At 31.9% G+C, this 19,017-nt stretch overlaps 3 protein-coding genes across 8 annotated transcripts; 2 read left to right on the top strand and 1 right to left on the bottom strand.

Annotated features, from left to right (window-relative positions):
- Positions 1–79: 79 nt before the first annotated feature.
- On the top strand, positions 80–12,505 carry LOC113521580 (leukotriene A-4 hydrolase). 3 transcript variants are annotated; one of them, XM_026907148.3, is made up of 12 exons: positions 80–280; positions 970–1,028; positions 1,860–1,972; positions 5,142–5,284; positions 6,971–7,082; positions 7,364–7,584; positions 8,005–8,203; positions 9,137–9,358; positions 10,077–10,224; positions 10,755–10,926; positions 11,455–11,676; positions 12,158–12,505. In XM_026907148.3, exons 1-12 carry the CDS (start codon positions 96–98, stop codon positions 12,381–12,383), a joined length of 2,022 nt encoding a protein of 673 aa, XP_026762949.2. In that variant the 5' UTR covers positions 80–95; the 3' UTR covers positions 12,384–12,505. The 3 variants fall into 3 exon arrangements, with proteins under 3 accessions (XP_026762949.2, XP_026762950.2, XP_026762951.2); XM_026907149.3 differs by lacking the exon at positions 10,077–10,224 and adding an exon at positions 9,906–10,050 and having other exon boundaries at positions 81–280; XM_026907150.3 differs by lacking the exon at positions 80–280 and adding an exon at positions 468–634.
- An 899-nt stretch (positions 12,506–13,404) lies between these two features.
- Positions 13,405–15,377, top strand: LOC113521901 (39S ribosomal protein L13, mitochondrial). The gene is made up of 3 exons (XM_026907564.3): positions 13,405–13,584; positions 13,666–13,944; positions 15,065–15,377. Exons 1-3 carry the CDS (start codon positions 13,561–13,563, stop codon positions 15,296–15,298), a joined length of 537 nt encoding a protein of 178 aa, XP_026763365.1. The 5' UTR covers positions 13,405–13,560; the 3' UTR covers positions 15,299–15,377.
- A 1,628-nt stretch (positions 15,378–17,005) lies between these two features.
- On the bottom strand, positions 17,006–19,017 carry LOC113521723 (uncharacterized). Of its 4 annotated transcripts, none has more exons than XM_026907362.3 (2): positions 18,909–19,017; positions 17,006–18,040 (listed from the first exon to the last, which is right to left on the bottom strand). In XM_026907362.3, exon 2 carries the CDS (start codon positions 18,034–18,036, stop codon positions 17,095–17,097), a length of 942 nt encoding a protein of 313 aa, XP_026763163.2. In that variant the 5' UTR covers positions 18,037–18,040; positions 18,909–19,017; the 3' UTR covers positions 17,006–17,094. The 4 variants fall into 4 exon arrangements, with proteins under 4 accessions (XP_026763163.2, XP_052755755.1, XP_052755756.1 ...); XM_052899795.1 differs by lacking the exon at positions 18,909–19,017 and adding an exon at positions 18,843–18,865; XM_052899796.1 differs by lacking the exon at positions 18,909–19,017 and adding an exon at positions 18,765–18,786.

The raw sequence follows: 19,017 nt of genomic DNA, 5'->3' as shown, positions 1-19,017 counted from the left end.
ATTTTTTTTGACATTTCGCAATATTTTATGAAGTGTTATGTTTAATAATCTATGGATTTCATTACCTGTGTGCAACCAAATTTAAAAGAAAAATAATGTCTTTTTCAGGAAAACTAAAATTTTCCTCGCGGGCTTTTCTTAGTAATTGCCGTCTCTTTGTGAATAAATATCACAAGCCAATTTTTACTCGGGTAATTAGATCAGGTTATCACTGCTGTTCATTTCCATTAAAACAAAATTTCTACGGATTTCCAGTCAAATTTCATAATTTATTTCACAGGTAAGTTTGCCTTTGAATAGTAAAGTGCAATATAAATTTTGAATTAAACATGTTATAAAGCTTTTTGTATTAACTTCACTATTAATTAGACAAGGTTTTTGGGTATCATATTTCACTACTTTTATTCCAAGTGTCAACATTTGATTGAAAAAATAAAACGCGACCGAAGCGATTAGTTTTGTTTGAATTTTGATCAAGTTGTATCTTATCACATTGCAAATATTGCAATCGTCTCTTTATTCAGTTTTAATATACTGTCCAATGTATTTTGTATTATTTTCCCGTAGATAACTACTCAATTTGGTAAATAAGTAGTGTACCTCTTAATAGGTATCTGTTTTGACTATCGAGCCGGTAAGTAATATGTGTAAATATAATTAAGTATTAATTTAAAAATAGAATCGGTTAGTTACAGCTCAAATTACGCAAAAAAGTAAAAAGACTTTTCAAATGATATCAGTGACAATGATTTATTACAAAAACATTATTATCTTATGACCTAACCTCTAATACCTCAATATATTGTTGCTCCACTGCCCAATTGCCTTTCTAATGTATTCAGTGTAGTATATCAATTCAGAATTATTTTATTAGCCAATCATAGTTCATTGAGACCAGTTCTATTGTGATCTCACAATGAATAGGAGCTTAAATTTAGTGTCTTTTATTTCATTTTTACTATATTTTAGCCAAGTGAAAGCTATGGGTGCCTTAAGTTCTCTGGATCCCTCTTCCTTTTCACAGCCTGGTAAGTATAATTATTATTATCATTAAATTATATTATAATTTAATACTTTAATACAAATATTTATTCAATGATATAAAGTTGATATGTAAATAATTTGAAAACAATTTAACTAATGTAATTTTTAATAAAAAAAAAAATACTTAGAAAAAAATATTTTCTAATATTTTTTTTTATTAATTTAATTCACAATACTTCTAGATACATTCATATCAGTTTTTAATAGATATTAAATCTTACATAATTGTAAACTCCTAATGGGAGTGTTACTGCCCTGCAGTGTTGGAAACTTCCATATATCTTTATCATTTACAACGATATAAAATTTTGTATTTAATATCAACTATTACAGACACAGAGACCATTGGAGACAGTTGGAGGAGGCCTTTGCTATTAAGTAAACAGACAATAGCAATTAAATAAATAATAAATTGTTAAAACAAGTTATATTTGAATAAAAGCTTATATTATTGTTATTATAGGCTAGAAGATCTTGATATATTCTTTCTTCCAGGATAGATTGGGAACTTATTAATAAAATAGAAATAGATTGGGAATTTATTCATTAGAGAAATAATTCCATACCTAATTTATTTGATTCATTTGTATGGTATTGCACAAAATTTGAAGCTTGATAAGATTGCATGACACAATTAGTTAAATTTAAAAGTTAATATAATTCATCCCTAGAAAGCATTTTATTTAGTTTTTTTCTTTTAGTATCAGTGTCATTATATATTTTACTATTATTACATTTTTTGTAAAGTATTGTAAAAAATAAATTCCTTAATTATATATATTTTTTTTTTAATTTAAATGTTTATATTGTTACAGACTTGGCTGTTATGAAACATGTATCTTTAGTTTTAAATGTAGATTTCGAAAAAAAAGTATTAGATGGAACCGCTGTTATTAATTTTGAGATATTACAAGACATTGGAGAATTGGTAAGCTATTAAATATAAATATAATTATTTAAAAGTATAATAGGTAATGAAAATAATTTTGTATAGCATCTGTTTTATTTGTGAAGCAGTTGTGTTTGCATGGCTGTGTTTCAGTTTGAAGGGTGGGATATGGCAGTGAATTTACAGGGTACAGAGGAATTCTCAGAAATGGCAATACATGGGGGTATCATGGGCGAAACAGTATACTCTGTTATGTCCATGATTTTCCCTGGAAACTATTATGGTTAATTCCTGATGAATTCATCATGATGGGGTAACTGGCCTGTTTTCATTCTCATCTGTCACCCTTCACTGGTGCTCTGCCAGCATATAGGAAACTATGCAATACCATTTTCACCCATCAAAAAAAAATATCCAATCTCAGGTGGAAAGGGGATTGTTAGTAATGGAGTTTAACTGATTCATTGTTAGCAATACAGGGTGTATTGTTAACATCAGGTTGACCTCTATGCGGCTCCTCCTAGAAATCATCATTGTTAATTCTTCTTAATGGAATTTGTCACGATGTGCTACTAACTGATCTGCTTTTATCGTCATCTATCATCCTTCATTGGTGCCCCGTTAGCGTATATTAATAGTATAAGCGGGGTTACCATATTTTTAATATTTTCAAATTCATATTTGAATAAAAAATTGTTATTACTCTGTCACATTGTATTCAAATACGATGGCATCGAGATTGGCATACCAAGTAAAGACTACCCTTTTAAAAATTATATGAGTGCATTTTAATTCTTGATTTAAAGTTTTTCATGCAACTGGATAATTATACAAAATAATATCTATCAAGTGGAATTCAGCTTACTTTAGAAAAATACCAAAACACTTATAGATAAAGTCAATCACTGATAACATGATGTTATCAATTGTGTGTCACAACCTTATAAATATCTGAAACTATCTAAACTCGAATCAAAGATATTATAATTCATCTCAAATTCGTATTAATGAGTAGATAAAAAAAATATCATACCTATATAACTTTGTATTAACTGGTGTTTTAGATGTGCTTCAATTAAATAATTATTTTTTTTTACTTTGTTGTAAATATTTTTATTACAATAATATTTATAATACAATGAAATAGAGAAATACGCAATGCGCAGCTTTATAATATTATAAATGTGAAAGTGAAATTGTTTATTTGTTACCTCTTAGCGCTTTAACGGCCACAACTCATACTATATAGGATGGGCATGGGCTACTTTTATTTCAGTAAATCAATATATCCCAGATACGCGGAGGAATTCGTGGCTGAGGACTAGTATAAAATATATATGTTTATCAGTAAAAAAATATGATAAGAATCAAATGTAATGTTGTAATGTAGAGAGCTGACACGTTTTGAAATATCTAGTAGATATTAGGCAAAGATTTCGAATAAATTACACAACTTCATCACTCACGAATGGTACAACAAAATGAACTTTATGCAATAATGAGTATAGTTTACTATTAAAACTTATTTATATAAAGCAACAGAGAGAGATGTACAAAAATCGTGTTTCTACCACGAAACAGCATTTAAATGCTTGCATTGTATGGCACTGTTTCAGTCTGGTAAATGAAATATAAAGCAATGAAATTATAAGGTATAGATGTACAACACCTTAGTCCTCAGGAATGGCAGCTTGTAAAGGATACCATGTGCATCACAATATTCTCTGTCATTTCTATGTAGTTCATGCCTAGAGGCGACATTTGCCACTATTTTTTTTTTCTTAAATATGACTGCTCTATAATTTTATATCTTAATCCAATATGTTTCTTATATCCCTACTGTCAACATATTTTGTACTAACGCAAAAATTGGTTATTCTATGGAATACGGATTTTTTATAGAACTTAAAATGGTAAACAAAGTTACGGCTCATCTCGTGTATTTTTACATCACTTAGGTGTCAAACAAGCATACGGCCCACCTGATGGTAAACTGTTACCGTAGCTTATGAACATCTATATTTTAAGACCTGAGGTCATGACAAAAATATTAATCGATATATTTATATTCCATTGTATGTGTTGTACATGTCTATAGACGATGGTAGCTTTCCATTAGGTGGGTCGTTAGCATTGGTGTTGTTTAAGATCATATTTAAGAGATGACTTGGCCTCTTAAAAACTTTTAGACATGTTTTTGCGAAGCTCCACTTGCAACCTGAGATGGGCACTATACAATTCTTGGTTTAGCATGGTTCACGCGGCTTCCCCTAAGATATTGTAAGATCATAAAAATAAAGTATTTAATTCAATAGCAAAATGACTATCGAATAACGGTGTAAATCTCCAGGTGATTGAATAACCCGGTCTACGCAATGTTTTGTGTAAAACGAGTTTTTATTAGTATTCTTATAACACACCAGTTTCATAGAGCTCTTATGCTATAATATTAAGTCGTAATGCAAGTACAATTTCTTCCCCGGCTTATGTAAAATGATATTGTATAAATTAATAGCATATTGGAATTAAAGTAAAACAGAATTTTTTTATTTGTAATGCTTTTTAACGCTTTGTCAATACTAGTTAATATATCTGAAAACAAGTTTGGAATACCTAAACTCGTTTTAAAATATATATTATTCATGACTTTGTCGCGTTAGTTTTATTTTGTGTGTCATATTAATAATATGTCTCATAAAAATTTGCCACTGTATGAGAGAAGAAAGATAAAAAATATTTTTATGTGTTTATTAGTTTATGATATAGTTTTATTTTTATAGATATGACAAAAAATATCGAATCTCGCCTATGTACCTAAAGTAATATACTCATATATACCTTGAACACAAAATATACTGTACCTATAACAGTACTTACTTATTACCACTTTCAAAATCCTGACTTTAGATATTGGCCATTATTTAAAATATTACTTTTTCTCATAAACTTAATCTCAATCCAACATAGAGAATCTATTGTCGTATTCCTAAATTAATCTGTGTATTTTGCGCAAATCATTAACAAACGTTCATTCATATATCTTCACAAATTTTCGCATTTTTTATTAGTAGTAGTACTCATAATAGTAAAGTTTTGGAGATTTTTCTCTCTGGTATCGATTTTTTATGCTTGGTCCACAATAGAATACTGAATTTTTATTTCAAAACATTAAGAGTTAACCACTAATTGTTACTCATTAACATTTCAGATATTAGATGTTAGAAATTTGACTATAGAGAAGATAGAGTTGGAAGATGGTACGCCATTGAAGTACAAAGTAGATGACGAAGTGCCTAATTTTGGATCTAAGTTAACTATCACTCTATCCAAACCAGCTACTACTGGCGACAAGTAAGTAAGGCTTTATCATCCTCCTTTCGGAATGACTCAATCAATGTATCCTTTTTTCAATCCTTGTCACGACATCATATTTAAGCCCTCATTTCTGAGATTAAAATCTCACCATTTCTCATTTTGTCTTTTATTGTCACATTCATCTAATTTTCATAATTCCACTATACCTTCAATTTAGTTTAATCATAGGCGTATTTAAGGAGGCGGGGGAGGGAATGCATTGGTCCACCCATAATTGACTGGTGTTTTGCTCAGGATTTGAGCAAAGCTAAGCGCAAAGCTAAAAGTACATATGCATCTTTTTTAGCCTCTTCCTCCTTCTAGAAAATAATAATAAAAATAAAAACACCAATGAGTTTGATACAATCGTTAGTGTTAGTAGTGTCTGAATTATGACAAGACTACGCGATATCTTTTTGTTTACCTTAATTGCATTGGCGTATTTAAGATTATTTTCCAGGGGGAGGGGAGCTGGCTCCTTAAAAATGCGCATATGTACTCTCAGAAATGTCTGCGAAACTTTGCTTGCAGCATGAGATGGGCACCACGCGATTCTGGGGTGGGCATGGCCCACCTGGCCTTCCATTAAAATACGCTTATGTCTAATTTATTACAAAGCTCAAGGAAGTAAGGAATACTTACTTTCAATATCACGTTCTTACCCTCCATATCTCCTTAGCAATTAAACCAAATACTAAATTTTATGAATGTTCTTCAGTTTTTCGTCTCCTATCATTACTAAAAAATAGATTGCTTTTAAAAGAAACATCGAAGATAGTCCCTCGTGTATAAATGTCGATGAAGCGTGCAGACATATTAAACAACCGTCTGATGATAGAATGCGATGTATCTCACTGCAATTTACCGGATTCGCTTATAAACCAATTGCGAACGATAAATACGAGTACACAGAAAAAATTTCGAGGCATATAAAGACTGGTAGCTCTTCCGAATGCTGCTTTTGTAAGAAAAGCCAAAACACAGATGGTGGTACTAGGTTAGCTATTTCAGTATAAATATCACCAAATATGTAGAATCATGTGAAAAGTATGGTCATATTAAAATGTCAATAGAATTTTAGCGTAATTCATGTTATAAACTTATTACGTTATTCCCTTTCATGCACGGCCATAGCGGGGGGGGGGGGGGGGGGTTGGGGCTCTGCTCTACTTTAAAATGAAAAATAGATAGATTAATTTTTTCGAAGTCGATTCTTCGCCTTCGTCTATCCGATAGTAGTTGCTATACTTATAAAGTGTACTTGTATTGAAATTCTTTTTTTATATACCATTTTACTTAAATGCTTTTTTTATTTTGCTTACAAATACATGTATTTAAAAGTATTTGTAACAAATAAAGTAACAAACAGTGTAGAGTTAGTAATTGATATTTTGTTAATTAAATCTTGGGCTTGGATCCATTTAGAATCTAAATGTTAGTATTTTGTTTAAATTTCTATATGTGTACTTGTAAATTGTTATATTTAAAACTTATGTTTATTTTTTAGCGATGTACATACTAATATATACATACATACACAACGGGAATTTTATGAATTTACTGTTTTTATTTGCGACAATGTTTCAACTTTATCCGGAAATTTTCTTAAGGGGGCGTACGTACTTGTAAATTGTATTAAAAATTAAATCCTTTTAATAACTATGAAAAAATAATTTGTTGCAGATTAAAAATAAGAATAAAATATATTACCGCTCCAACAGCGTCAGCTCTACAATGGCTGGAGCCGAGTCAGACGTCAGGGAAAAAATACCCTTATCTCTTCAGCCAGTGTCAGGTGAGTTCTCGTAATTTGATAGTCAGTTTTTTTCTTACATTGTTCAAAACTGTTTATAGTTAAAATATCACCAAAGCCTAACTATGGTTTCCAACCCACCTACTAAACGTGACAACTTCTGGCAACCCTCTCCCGCTTATCCCTCTTATGGGGATGGCCTATATAACAGTTAATGACTGACATAGATAGAGGACACTGAGAAAAGAGGGTAGGTGGTGCATTAATCGGTATAATGATAAGTGGTTATCACTAAAGCAATCTCTTATGGTGGTACTATACAGCCGATCCACGCGCGATCAATCCTGCCGTGCCAGGACACCCCAGCGGTGAAGTTCACGTACGATGCGGAGGTGACGGCGCCCGAAGAGTTCACGGTGCTCATGAGCGCGCTCCGAGGCGAGGCCAAGAACAATAAGACCAGTTTCCGACAACCCGTGCCAATACCCGCATATCTACTGGCCTTGGCTGTTGGTGTGTTGGAGTATAGGACTCTAGGACCAAGGTAACAGGGTATATATTTCATCCTACTAATATTATAAATTGAAATTTTATTTTTTGAATAATTATGTAAGTAATAATTAAAAATTGTGTCCTGCAAAAGAAACCGACACTTCTCAGTTGTTACAAAACTATTTTGATTTAAAAATTAAACTACTGTATTTGACTAAAATTTCTATGGGACCCATCTGTAAGTATATCCTTTCGGATAAATAAGAATTTTGCAAATGGATAGAACTGACGAAGTTATGACGCAACAAAAAATCCAACTGCTCAATGCTTTAATGCAGAACCTTCATCTTATTAAAGTCTGTTGAAAATAAATAAATAAATTAGGTAATTTTAGTCAAATAATCTACAACTAATTCTGGATTTTTAAACTAAATGAATAGCACATTGAAAATATATGTATGTTTATTTCTAGATCACTGGTGTGGTCAGAAAAGGAAGAAATCGAACGCAGCGCATGGGAATTCGCCGAAACAGAAAAATACCTTCAAGCCGCTGAGAAATTATGCGGCAAATACGAGTGGAGTCAGTATGACTTGCTAGTGTTGCCGCCCTCTTTCCCCTATGGGGGCATGGAGAACCCTTGCCTTACTTTCGTCACCCCAACTCTATTGGTAAATAGTTTTTTTGTCACCCACATTATATATGCATAGGAAGACGGATAAAATGGAAGATTTTACTATTAACAACACTTCACTGAGGAAATACTCAATGTATGTTAATTGATTTGTAAATATACGAGCTTTACACACGCATACACACGCACATTCATATAGTTCTCTATTATGTCCATTAAATGAGGTTTACATATATGCATCTTTGGCATGTATTTTAAACACATGTAGTGTACAGTATTTTTACAATCCGAGAGTAATGGCATTTTCTATTATCTTAATTAGTACTTATTAAGATTAATGGAAATCTGTATTTTTATTGGTTATTGTTTAAGTAGTTACTATTGCGTCAAGTAATGGATTTGTTTTGGTCATTAGCATCTCTTATGATATGGATTTCCGCAAGATAACACATAGTTCAGTAAAACTCTTAAGATGTTGCTTTTATATGGCCTATGGACAATATGATCAGTTTTTTATTGGTTAAAAAAAATAGATATGTTTACTTTATTGCAAGTGTTTAAAAGAAGAACACACCAAATATATATGCATCTGCAAATGTATTACTTTGACTTTGCAAATATAATACTTTAAACACTTGCTTAGAGGTAAAATACGTAACTAATAGAATAATTTATCATTTGCTTAAAGAACTTAAAATCATGCATTTGGCAGACTAACTTGCATTATCCCATATGTATGTTAATCATTCTTTTCTGGGAGGAGAAGGGAGGGATGCTAGCATTTAAAAAAAAAATAGTATGTATTCTCATACATGTGTTCGCGCATAGTTAAAAGCTCTAGCCATATCTTAAGGTTGGCACTGGACAATTCTGCCCCCCCCCCCCTAAATACTCCTATGTCTATATTCCCCTATGTTATATTTAATGAAATATAATTCCCCAATGTGAGATAGATTATCCTGTTTATTAGGCTGGCGATAGGAGCCAAGCAGACGTCATTGTTCACGAGATCATGCACAGCTGGACTGGTAACCTCGTGACGAACAGGAACTTCGAGCATTTCTGGTTAAACGAAGGCTTCACTGTGTTCCTGGAGAGGAAAGTTGCCGCCTCGTTAATAGCTGATACAGAAGAGGCAAGAAGGAGCAGAGACTTCCACAGTCTACTGGGTCTACAGGAATTGAATGAAACTGTAAGTTTAACATCTGACTTGCTGGTTTGAAGACAAAGAATACAATGAAAAATAATGTGGTATGGAGAGGGGTAGGCTTCAGGGGCTGCTTCTTACGGGGTGACTAAGTACAGCAACTAGTTCCTAACTACAGTAATGTTTCAAAGTGCCAAATTAGAATTGAGATATTGGGTTAAAACTTAAGTTTATCTGGATCAAGAGGAAAGGGGTGTATTTAAATTTTATCGGGGTATCCTCATATTACAAAGTTTATCCACTAAATTAAATACCATAACCAGTACTGACCTGTACATCTCCGAATTGATTAGGTCTATTTTTACTATCTCATTTCGTAAATCAGTTTAGAACTCTACTGTATTGTTAATAAGTTCTTTCTTTAACCTGCAAAACTATTGTACTGCACAAATGAACGATTAAGATCATTTAATTATACATTAAATAGCGTAAAATGATAATGTAATTTATATTTTTACGCCCAAGTTTTTAAATGTGAAGAATTATATTTTTTTACAATATTCTATTGAAGATATAATTAAAATTTTTGCAGGTTAAAGATCTTGGCGTTAAAAATGCCCTAACACGGCTTGTGCCCGATTTGAACGGCGTACACCCAGACGATTCGTTCTCCCGCGTTCCTTACGAGAAAGGCTCGCTGTTTCTACGCTATCTGGAAGATTTGGTAGGAGGGCCTGGTGAGTTATCGGTAATCTTATTCTAGGTGAAAGAAGAGTTGGGTGTTACTAACCAGTTAACGAAATTAGTGGTGGATTTGAAGGCGGTGCATCCTGATGATGCATTTTCAACAGTGCCTTATGAGAAAGGATCATTATTTTTGAGATACCTGGAAGATTTAGTCGGAGGGCCAGGTAAGGTTTGAAGTTTTTTATGGATAATAATGGAATGGTAACCATGACCTCGCTATTAATATATACTGGGGTCCAATGAAAGATGATAGGTGAAGAAGAAAGCGATTCAGTTGGCCTATCGTAATGAATTTAAGGAGGTCGAACTGATAGGGTGTATTGCTAGCAATGGGGTTATTAAACCTTATCATTGCAAATTCCTTTTCCTCTCAGGTTTGAAGACAAGTTGTTAAATCAATTGTATAGACTCGATTATTAAAAGGAAACCTACTAGTAATACTAACAATCGTTTTAGGCCAGGCAGTTTGGTATAAAGTTTTCAATCGAGTCTCCCTTGTGATAATCTTTTATATAGTCTATGAGGAAGGCTTTAGTAGTGGACAATAAAATACACACTTGAATGTCGATTTATAAAAGTAACCTGTTATATACTACAGTATGAGTAATAGAACTAAGTGATATATTTACCTAGCTTTAGTAGTCATAATATATTGAAATTTCTTTTTAATATTGATTTATAATTTTTGTTACAGAGGTATTTGATGATTTCCTACGTTCATATTTAAACAACTTCCAAAAGAAGTCACTGGATACTGATCAGTTTAAAGCATATTTGCTTAATTACTTCAAAGACAACGAGATTCTGAAGACGGTTGATTGGAATGCTTGGTTGTACACTAGTGGTATGCCGCCAGTAATACCTAAGTAAGTAAATTAAGCTAGTATCCCTATTTATTATCGATTTACTGTATATTATCAGGATAAGTTCTTTTTGCATGACAAGAACCCTTTAAACTTAATTAATTAATCGGGCCATCTCTTGTCCCGCCGATTGGTAGGGCGGGCAAGGCAGGGCCTCGAGGCGTACCCCATTGCTCTGGCTTCCACTCCAAAGGCTACCTCCGGGTCACTTGATTTTAAGCCAACATACATTGGTGGTCTGTGTATGTCGACGTGGCACTTTTTATACTTACATACATTTTTAGCTCTACTCACTTTAGTCTTATTGCTGAAAAGGCAAAATGTGTTAAGCTCCATTTAATGAATTTTACAAGAAGACAAACCAATTAATTTAAAAAAAAATGTTATTCATATGAGTATAATTCAATGTCGGCCACAGTGGCGCTTAAAACCTTTTGCTTTTCAAACGTCGATGCAGGGTTTTACAGATACTTATGTCAAGTCAAAATAAAATTGTGGGATGAAACTTATTAAAGTTATTATTTATTACAGCTATGATAGGTCTATGACTAAGGCGGTTACAACACTCCTATCAACTATAAATAACGACAGTGTGACTCTCAACTACAATGACGTGAAGTCATTCACACCGCACCAGATCATCAATCTATTACAGGCCCTGATTGATCAATCACCACTGTCAATCGAACGGCTTCGGTCGCTTGGGGAGGAATATAAAATTGATAGTAGTAAAAACACAGAAATTGTGTACAGGTTAGTTGGCAATTTAAATATATCTATATAAGAAAAAAAAAACATTTCTTATTTATTTAAAATATACGTAAGCGCTTTGTATCTTTCCTTTTGTGAAATAGTTTCTTATTCGTTAAATTTAAAATTAAAAAAAAATTATGTATTAATATTTTATCACTCTTAAATCGAGAAATTAGTGTAAAAGAAAAATATACACTTCAGTTGTTACAAATACATTTGAGGTTTTTATGACTATAAGGTTTAATGTGAAAGAGACAGACTATATTAATAATACTTATAGAAGTTATTGATAGATTATAAATATCTAATACTTAAAATAAGCTTATTGGAGATACTAAATACGAATCTTAATAGAAAATAGAGTAGATACCTACGTTATAATATTTTTTGCAGTCTTTCAATTAATAAAAATAAATTATCAACGATGTAAGTCTTATTACATAATGACCCTATAAAAATAAAAAAAGAATATTTCTTTCAGATGGTTGAGACTGTGTATTAGAAGCCGAGACTTAACGAAACTAAATGACGCATTTGACTTTGTCAACCGTCAAGGTCGCATGAAATATGTAAGACCTATCTACAGAGACCTATATGCCTGGGAGGATGTCAGAGAAAGAGCTATAGAAAATTTCTTGAAAAATGAACCATACATGATGCATGTATCTGCATATACCCTCAGAAAAGATTTACATCTCAATGAATGATACCAGTGTTCAATATTTTTATCTAACTAGTATTTTTTATAATAATCAATAAATTGATAATTTTATGCATATATGAATAATGTTATAAGTTGACGAATAATAAAATTATTTTTAATATTGTACATTGTCTAATTATTTAAAATTTCATATAATCGTCCAATTAATTCTAGTCGCCTCATGAATTATAATGAATGGTTCGAGGTCTACCTAGACCTTTACATCTATCTATACCATACATCTCTTAATTTATAGATTTTTATCTTTGGGTTCGTTTATGGTGTGGTAGTATTACTATACATGACGTAAACGTAAGGATAATCATTCATTGTATAATATTGGCGACACTATCATTAAAAAAATTTAGTTAAACAACTTTCAATACATACTCTCTGCGCTAATATCTATTTTCACAATAGGGTAGCCAGAAAAAAAACAAGCTTCCGTCTTTATATCTCGCTAAGTCCACGCTTTTGTCCTATTCTGTCTGTGGTCAGATATCACACGGTTTACCTCTACTACCCAAACATTCTTATCATAATTGACAAATGTTGAGCAGAAATCGCTTTTCAGCTGCATTCAGTGTTTCAGAAAACTCGACTCCACTTTGTTGTGAACAAGTTGCATTATAATTATTTGTTGCACAACCATGGTCTTAAACAACAAATTTTGCACAGCGCTCGCTTTTGAACTATATTTATATACTCATTTATTAGTATACTGTGTAATTCAAAACTGCGAATTTCGGCTTATAACTACCTCCGACTACATCATAATATCACAACATTATCATCATTTATTAGTTATTATTTTCTTGCCCGTTACTCGTTTTGGACACAGAACAAATTATATAAAGATAATTAAAAGATGCATTGCAGGGAGTCAATGGATGCAGGTGGTTTAGGACCGTTCTTTATGGCAGTCTATGAAGGAGGCTTACATCCAGCAGTGGACGGATAATGGCTAAAATGATGATGATGAATTATAAAATGTTCAAATTGATGTCTGAAGTGTCAACGTCAACTGTCAATATTGTCAAATCACTAACATAACCTAAGTTCTTACCTAACCTCGAAACCGAAAATTCCAGCAAAATAATAATAAAACTTAATTAATTTACATTTTTGATACATCTAATACATAATTATAAATGCGTATTTTCATGTACATATAAGTGACAATGTCTGCATTCAAAAGAGTACAGGTATATTAGAGTTTTATTTTCACTCAGAATAAAATTTGTTATTCAATGTTTTATATAAATAAAACCGAACTTAAATTACAGCAATGGGCCACCTTCGCACGTACTTGGCACGTATTCGATTGCAAGTGGCAGGATCCTTACGAATCAGCTTTTATTATAAAAAAATATTTAATGGGTTTACATAAACCTATATACCATCCTATGAACGATTGCGGAGATGTAGTAGTATGTATTAACAGTCGAGATATCGCACTTAGGGGTGATGAGTGGCGAAAACGTGCATACTTCCATCATACTGGGTATCCTGGTGGTGCAACATGGACCCTGGCTTGGGAGCTCCATAACAAAGACCCGACTATGGTATGTATATGAAACAAATATTTAGATAGATTGTTAGTACATTAAGACTAGTATAGTTGGTTTTTTTATTTGGTGTCTTTAACAAATAGTTTCTTACAAAGTCTCAATCTATGTCTGTTTTACCTTCCTCTTGTTACTCACTTCTTTTGACCCACATGCCAGATTTTGATCAGTTTTCACTGACATATATATATATTTTTTATAGAAAGCTTGTATATACAATTTGCATGCAGAGCAGATGCAAATTGTACACACAAATCTTCTAGAAGCTGATATGGTAAATCTGAATGTAAGGAATTCATATGTATGTTCTGTTTGTGTAGATGGTAATTTTCTTGTTTTAATGTTAGGCAATAAATAATTTAGATTAATAATAAAAACTCATATACTAATGCATTATTTTATCCAAATTTTGTAAGAATATTTGTGCATATTTGACTACAAAATAAATTAGTACAATGAATTTAGTTAAATGTACTCTATTTTCAATGTTAATATTTAATTTGTATGTCTCACATTAATTGGTTTAACTTTATATGAAGTATGTGTTACAATGTTCATATTCCAAGTAAGAGTTCCACTAAGTGCCAATAATCTGTACTATTGTGTTAAGAAGTTCCAATTGGGGATTCAAGTGACTTGTGCTATATAAATATGTGAAATTTGCACAGTGTATTACTTTAATTCTAAATGCACATTAATTATAAATAATTACTTTTATCTTATCAATATGTACTTAATTGAATGATGTATATGTGACATAATTTAATCTTTGTATGGAGAAATTACATAGAATGTTCTATATTGTTGTTTAGTATTAATCTAATTAAATTTTTAAGTACAATATTACTTTAGATTTTAAATTATCGAGTAGGCCATAGTGTTATAACTAACTAGCCTCTTTGGTTACTTGGTATATTTAAACAAAAAAAATTGGTTCCAATTATTTTGACAAAGCTTTTAATAAGTATATTGAAAGAAAGAAAAAAAGAAATATTTTTATTCAAGTAAACTTAGATTTAAGCATTTTTGAACAGTTCTTTTTTTATTACCACCCATTTAAAATGCAGCTTCAGAATTTGAATGCTTAGATAAAGATAAACTGTTCTTTATATTTCAGATTATTAGAAAAGCTGTGTACAGAGCAATGAAGGGAAATTTACAAAGGCGTCATACAATGGAACGCTTATTCATTTACCCAGGTGAAGATGTTCCTGATGATATTATGCAGAATGTTACAAATCAGATAAGACAATGGCGTTTAGTACCTACCAGACTTGATCATATACCTGAAGAGGAAGTGAAAAAATTCCCCAAGATCATGGAATATCCAGAAGATTATGTTTTAAAATGAGTTGTTTGTTTTTTTTTCTTCTGTTATGCATTAGCTAAATAAGGTTTAGTTAGTAAATAAAAATATAAAAACAGTGTAATTGGTTGATGTATATCTTTATACCTCTAATAGGCTCCTAGAAAGCTTCTAGTAGAAAGGTAGGTATGCCTATTTATTCATTAATTCTATTAATTGATCAATAATTTGAAGATAGTTTTAAAAAGTAAAACATTATAAATGATTATATCCATATTGTTTTTTACGATTTAGTTCTACTAGTAGAACAGAACAGCCTGAAAATAGTTTGTAGTTCTATTAGTAAGAAAGACGGGAGAAGTATATTAATTTAAATCTGAATTATTCAATGATTTAGTTCCATTATTTTTTTTCTAATGAGGTAACCTCATTGTATTTCAAATATTTATGTGTATATAATTCAATAAAGAAAAAAATATGTTTGATGTAAATATTATTATAGAAAAAAAAATCGAAGGTTTCTTTTACATGAGGGATATAAATATTATACAAATCGTATTTATAAAGATAGCACTATTATTTGGCATTGTAGCAAAAATGATAATAGGTTATTTGACTGGTCAGATGCTTTGAAGATTAAGATGAGCATCTTCAGTATCATAACGTATGTTTAACCAGAAACTAGACAGAGACTTTGTATAGAAGTCGTCTGCATGAATATCTCTGTCCCATTTGTGTTCCTTTTATGAAGCAGTTGTGTTTTCATGGCTGTGTTTCGATTTGCGGGGTGGAATATGGCAGTGAAATTACACGGTACATAGACATAATACCTTAGTCCTTAGGAATGGCTATGCATGAGGGGTGTTATGGGCGACACAGTATACTCCGTTATTCATTTGTTAGTCATGGTATTGTGTAAAATGTCTATAGGCGACGGCTTGCTTGCCAATCTAAGTTGAAACACCACTGTTCTCTCAAACTACTTACGAATATCTTTGTCTTGTTTAACATTCGCGTTTTTTATATAGTTTAAAAAAAAACATTCTATGTATCTAAAAGAAAATAATGTATAGTACATTATTTACATAAAAATTATTCAATGAGTTACGAAAGTGCAGGAATAAGAAATCTATATAGAAAGGCTTTTAGCACTCAGTACTTTCTGCCTACCCCGCAAAGGACTTGGTGTGAAGATAAAAATAGTAGTAACATGTTTTTAAAAATTCCTTATTTTCCTTCACATTATGTGCTTACCTGTTTTTACTCAACATAATATTGAACACAAAATGATTGAATGCAGAGAAAAATTTATAATCTCCAATTTTGAAAAGTTAGTTCCTAAAATCACACAACAATGAAAAACTTACAAAACGGCTCATCAAAAACAAAAGATTATACTTGTATGGATCTTAACATTTATGGCGATATAGTTCTAGTAAAACGTAGGACTTAATTTATTTTCACACTTGTAAAATAGAATTAAAGAAACAAAAAAATAATTATTAGTTCTTTTAGTTCTATTAAAATCATACTGCAAATAGTAGAACTAAAGGGACAAAAAAAGTCCGTTTTGTTCTACTGCCTGTAGTGTAACTAAATAGTAGAACTATACGGATCAAATCTTTTAAATGGTAAGTATTAAATTTTGACCAAATGAGTCTTTAAAAAAAATCTGAATCGTTGACGATCATGTGACATAAAAAATAATCCAATTGAGAAACTTTTAATTTTTAAGGTTAATAAATCAAACAAATTTTATATTTGACTGCGTCATTTATTTACTAAAAAAAAAATAACGAATTATAATAAATTACTATTTGGACCTATTTTCCTTTTTTAATTTATCGCCATGTAGGGTCAGCATATTGCTTGATGGGCGAAAATGGGCTATCAACGAGGGGCTGCTCCGCATTTTGGAATTCCTCATTGATGGGCATAACTTTGACACTTTCGGATAGTTCAGATGTGCGAAGATTTTCAATTACGTTTTTTGCTTCCTCAACAAATCGTACAGCTAACGCAGGAACATCTATCGGGGCTTCTGCGAGCGAATCTTTTACAGAACGCCATGTAGGGTTAGTATATTGTTTGCCGGGAAAACGTGGGTTGTCCCCAAGTGGCTGTATAATATTGAGTGTGTCTTCGATTTCTTCATTAATAGGCAAGTCAGCGACCCTTACGCTTTGTAATTCGGATGGATTTTCAAATACATTTTCAGCTTCCTCAACAAATTGTACAGCATCTACAGGAGTTTCTATCGGAGATTCTACAAATTTCACTTCGTGTACTTCTTCAGCATCGACTGAAGGTGCAAGGGGAAGGCTTAAAGGTGCAGGCACGTTATCTTCTGAAATTTCCGGAACTTCTTCTACGAATTTGACTACATATGCTTCTTCAGCAACCTCCAAGGGGGAATCTACAAATCGCACAGCGTCAACTGAAGGTGCCAGGGAAAGGCTTATAGATGCAGGTAAATCAATATCTTCTGAAGCTATCGGAGTTTCTACAAATTTGACTGCGTATGCTTCTTCAGCAGCTTCCAAGGGGGAGTCTACAAATCTCACAGCATCTACTGAAGGTGCAGAGGGCAGGCTTATGGGTGCAGGTACGTCGTTATCATCTAAAGCACCAACAGCATTAAGTTTTTCCATTATTTCTTTAGGTACAATGAGAGGCCTGAAGTCAATTTCTTCAAAAACTGCTGAAGATGATGGGCGCAGATGCATCGGTTCGGGGAGGGCGGTGGCCACCGCCAGGAAGGCCAATATTATTAATGTCTTCATATTTCTGGAAATGAAATATTTTAATTATTGAACAATAATGGGATGGGTCACCACTTCCTTTATCCCCAGTTTACCGTAAAGATTATGGTAATTAATCATAACACTAATAGTTCAAGTATTTGAAACAAAAACAAACTGTCTGATCAACGTGATCTCATGATCTCAATAGATTGATACTCTATATCAGTGATTCTCAACCACTGTGCCGCGGCACTTATGTGTGCCGCCAAATTTTGCAAATATTTAAAATTTTTGTCATAAACTATTTATGCAGTGTGTTGTAGTAAGTAAATAATTTTTATCTTTTTCTTTGCGTGCCGCCAAATTCTGAAATCGTTAAATATGTGCCGCAACAAAAAAAAGGTTGAGAATCACTGCTCTATATTGTTCCCTCCAAAAGATTACAGTAGTAGTTTAAATATATGTTATGCACCCTTTTTATGGGGAGACCTGAATTATATGCAAATAACAGTTTTTAGTAAAGTTATTATTTATTTAAATTAGTGGATATATAAAGTCATTATTTACATATTAATCCCCAGGAATGACAACGTACATAAAGAGAACCATGGACGTCCCTGTATATTTCGTGATGTCTATTTTTCATGAGGTTAGCAGTCAGCTTGTTTGCTATTTCAAATTGTATAAACAAAGTAACTAGTTGTGCCACTAACTTCATCAGCCTTTTAGTCGAACAAAAATATTTTTTTATAATTTTATCATTGTACCTTATAATATCGTCTATTATTTTTTACACCTATACATTTGGAAAAAATGCTTATAGAATTTCAATGCACTAAACTAACTTGTACATTGTTTTATTTCTAATAAATACACTTAAAACAATGTTCAATAAAAAAAGCAATATTCACCTGTTTTATAAACTGCTAAAGTGCAATACACTAAACATTTTAGTGCTTATCTTCTATATATATCAGTAGATAAAATTACTATCGCCTTGTACCTATAAGCCGATTTCGA

This window comes from Galleria mellonella, unplaced genomic scaffold (assembly GCF_026898425.1).
Source record: "Galleria mellonella isolate WM207_F2 unplaced genomic scaffold, CSIRO_AGI_GalMel_v1 utg63, whole genome shotgun sequence".
Taxonomy (NCBI): domain Eukaryota; kingdom Metazoa; phylum Arthropoda; class Insecta; order Lepidoptera; family Pyralidae; genus Galleria; species Galleria mellonella.
This window is presented reverse-complemented; position numbering and strand designations above follow the sequence as displayed.

What these genes read in the sequence shown, in the direction of transcription:
- LOC113521580 (XM_026907148.3), top strand. Translation starts at nt 96, where the DNA reads ATGTCTTTTTCAGGAAAACTAAAATTTTCCTCGCGGGCTTTTCTTAGT. An exon ending in TCGTCACCCCAACTCTATTG is followed by an intron (nt 8,204 to 9,136) that starts GTAAATAGTTTT and finishes CCTGTTTATTAG; the next exon opens with GCTGGCGATAGGAGCCAAGC. An exon ending in AACACAGAAATTGTGTACAG is followed by an intron (nt 11,677 to 12,157) that starts GTTAGTTGGCAA and finishes TATTTCTTTCAG; the next exon opens with ATGGTTGAGACTGTGTATTA.
- LOC113521901 (XM_026907564.3), top strand. Translation starts at nt 13,561, where the DNA reads ATGTCTGCATTCAAAAGAGTACAG. An exon ending in CTGCATTCAAAAGAGTACAG is followed by an intron (nt 13,585 to 13,665) that starts GTATATTAGAGT and finishes CTTAAATTACAG; the next exon opens with CAATGGGCCACCTTCGCACG. An exon ending in ATAACAAAGACCCGACTATG is followed by an intron (nt 13,945 to 15,064) that starts GTATGTATATGA and finishes TTTATATTTCAG; the next exon opens with ATTATTAGAAAAGCTGTGTA.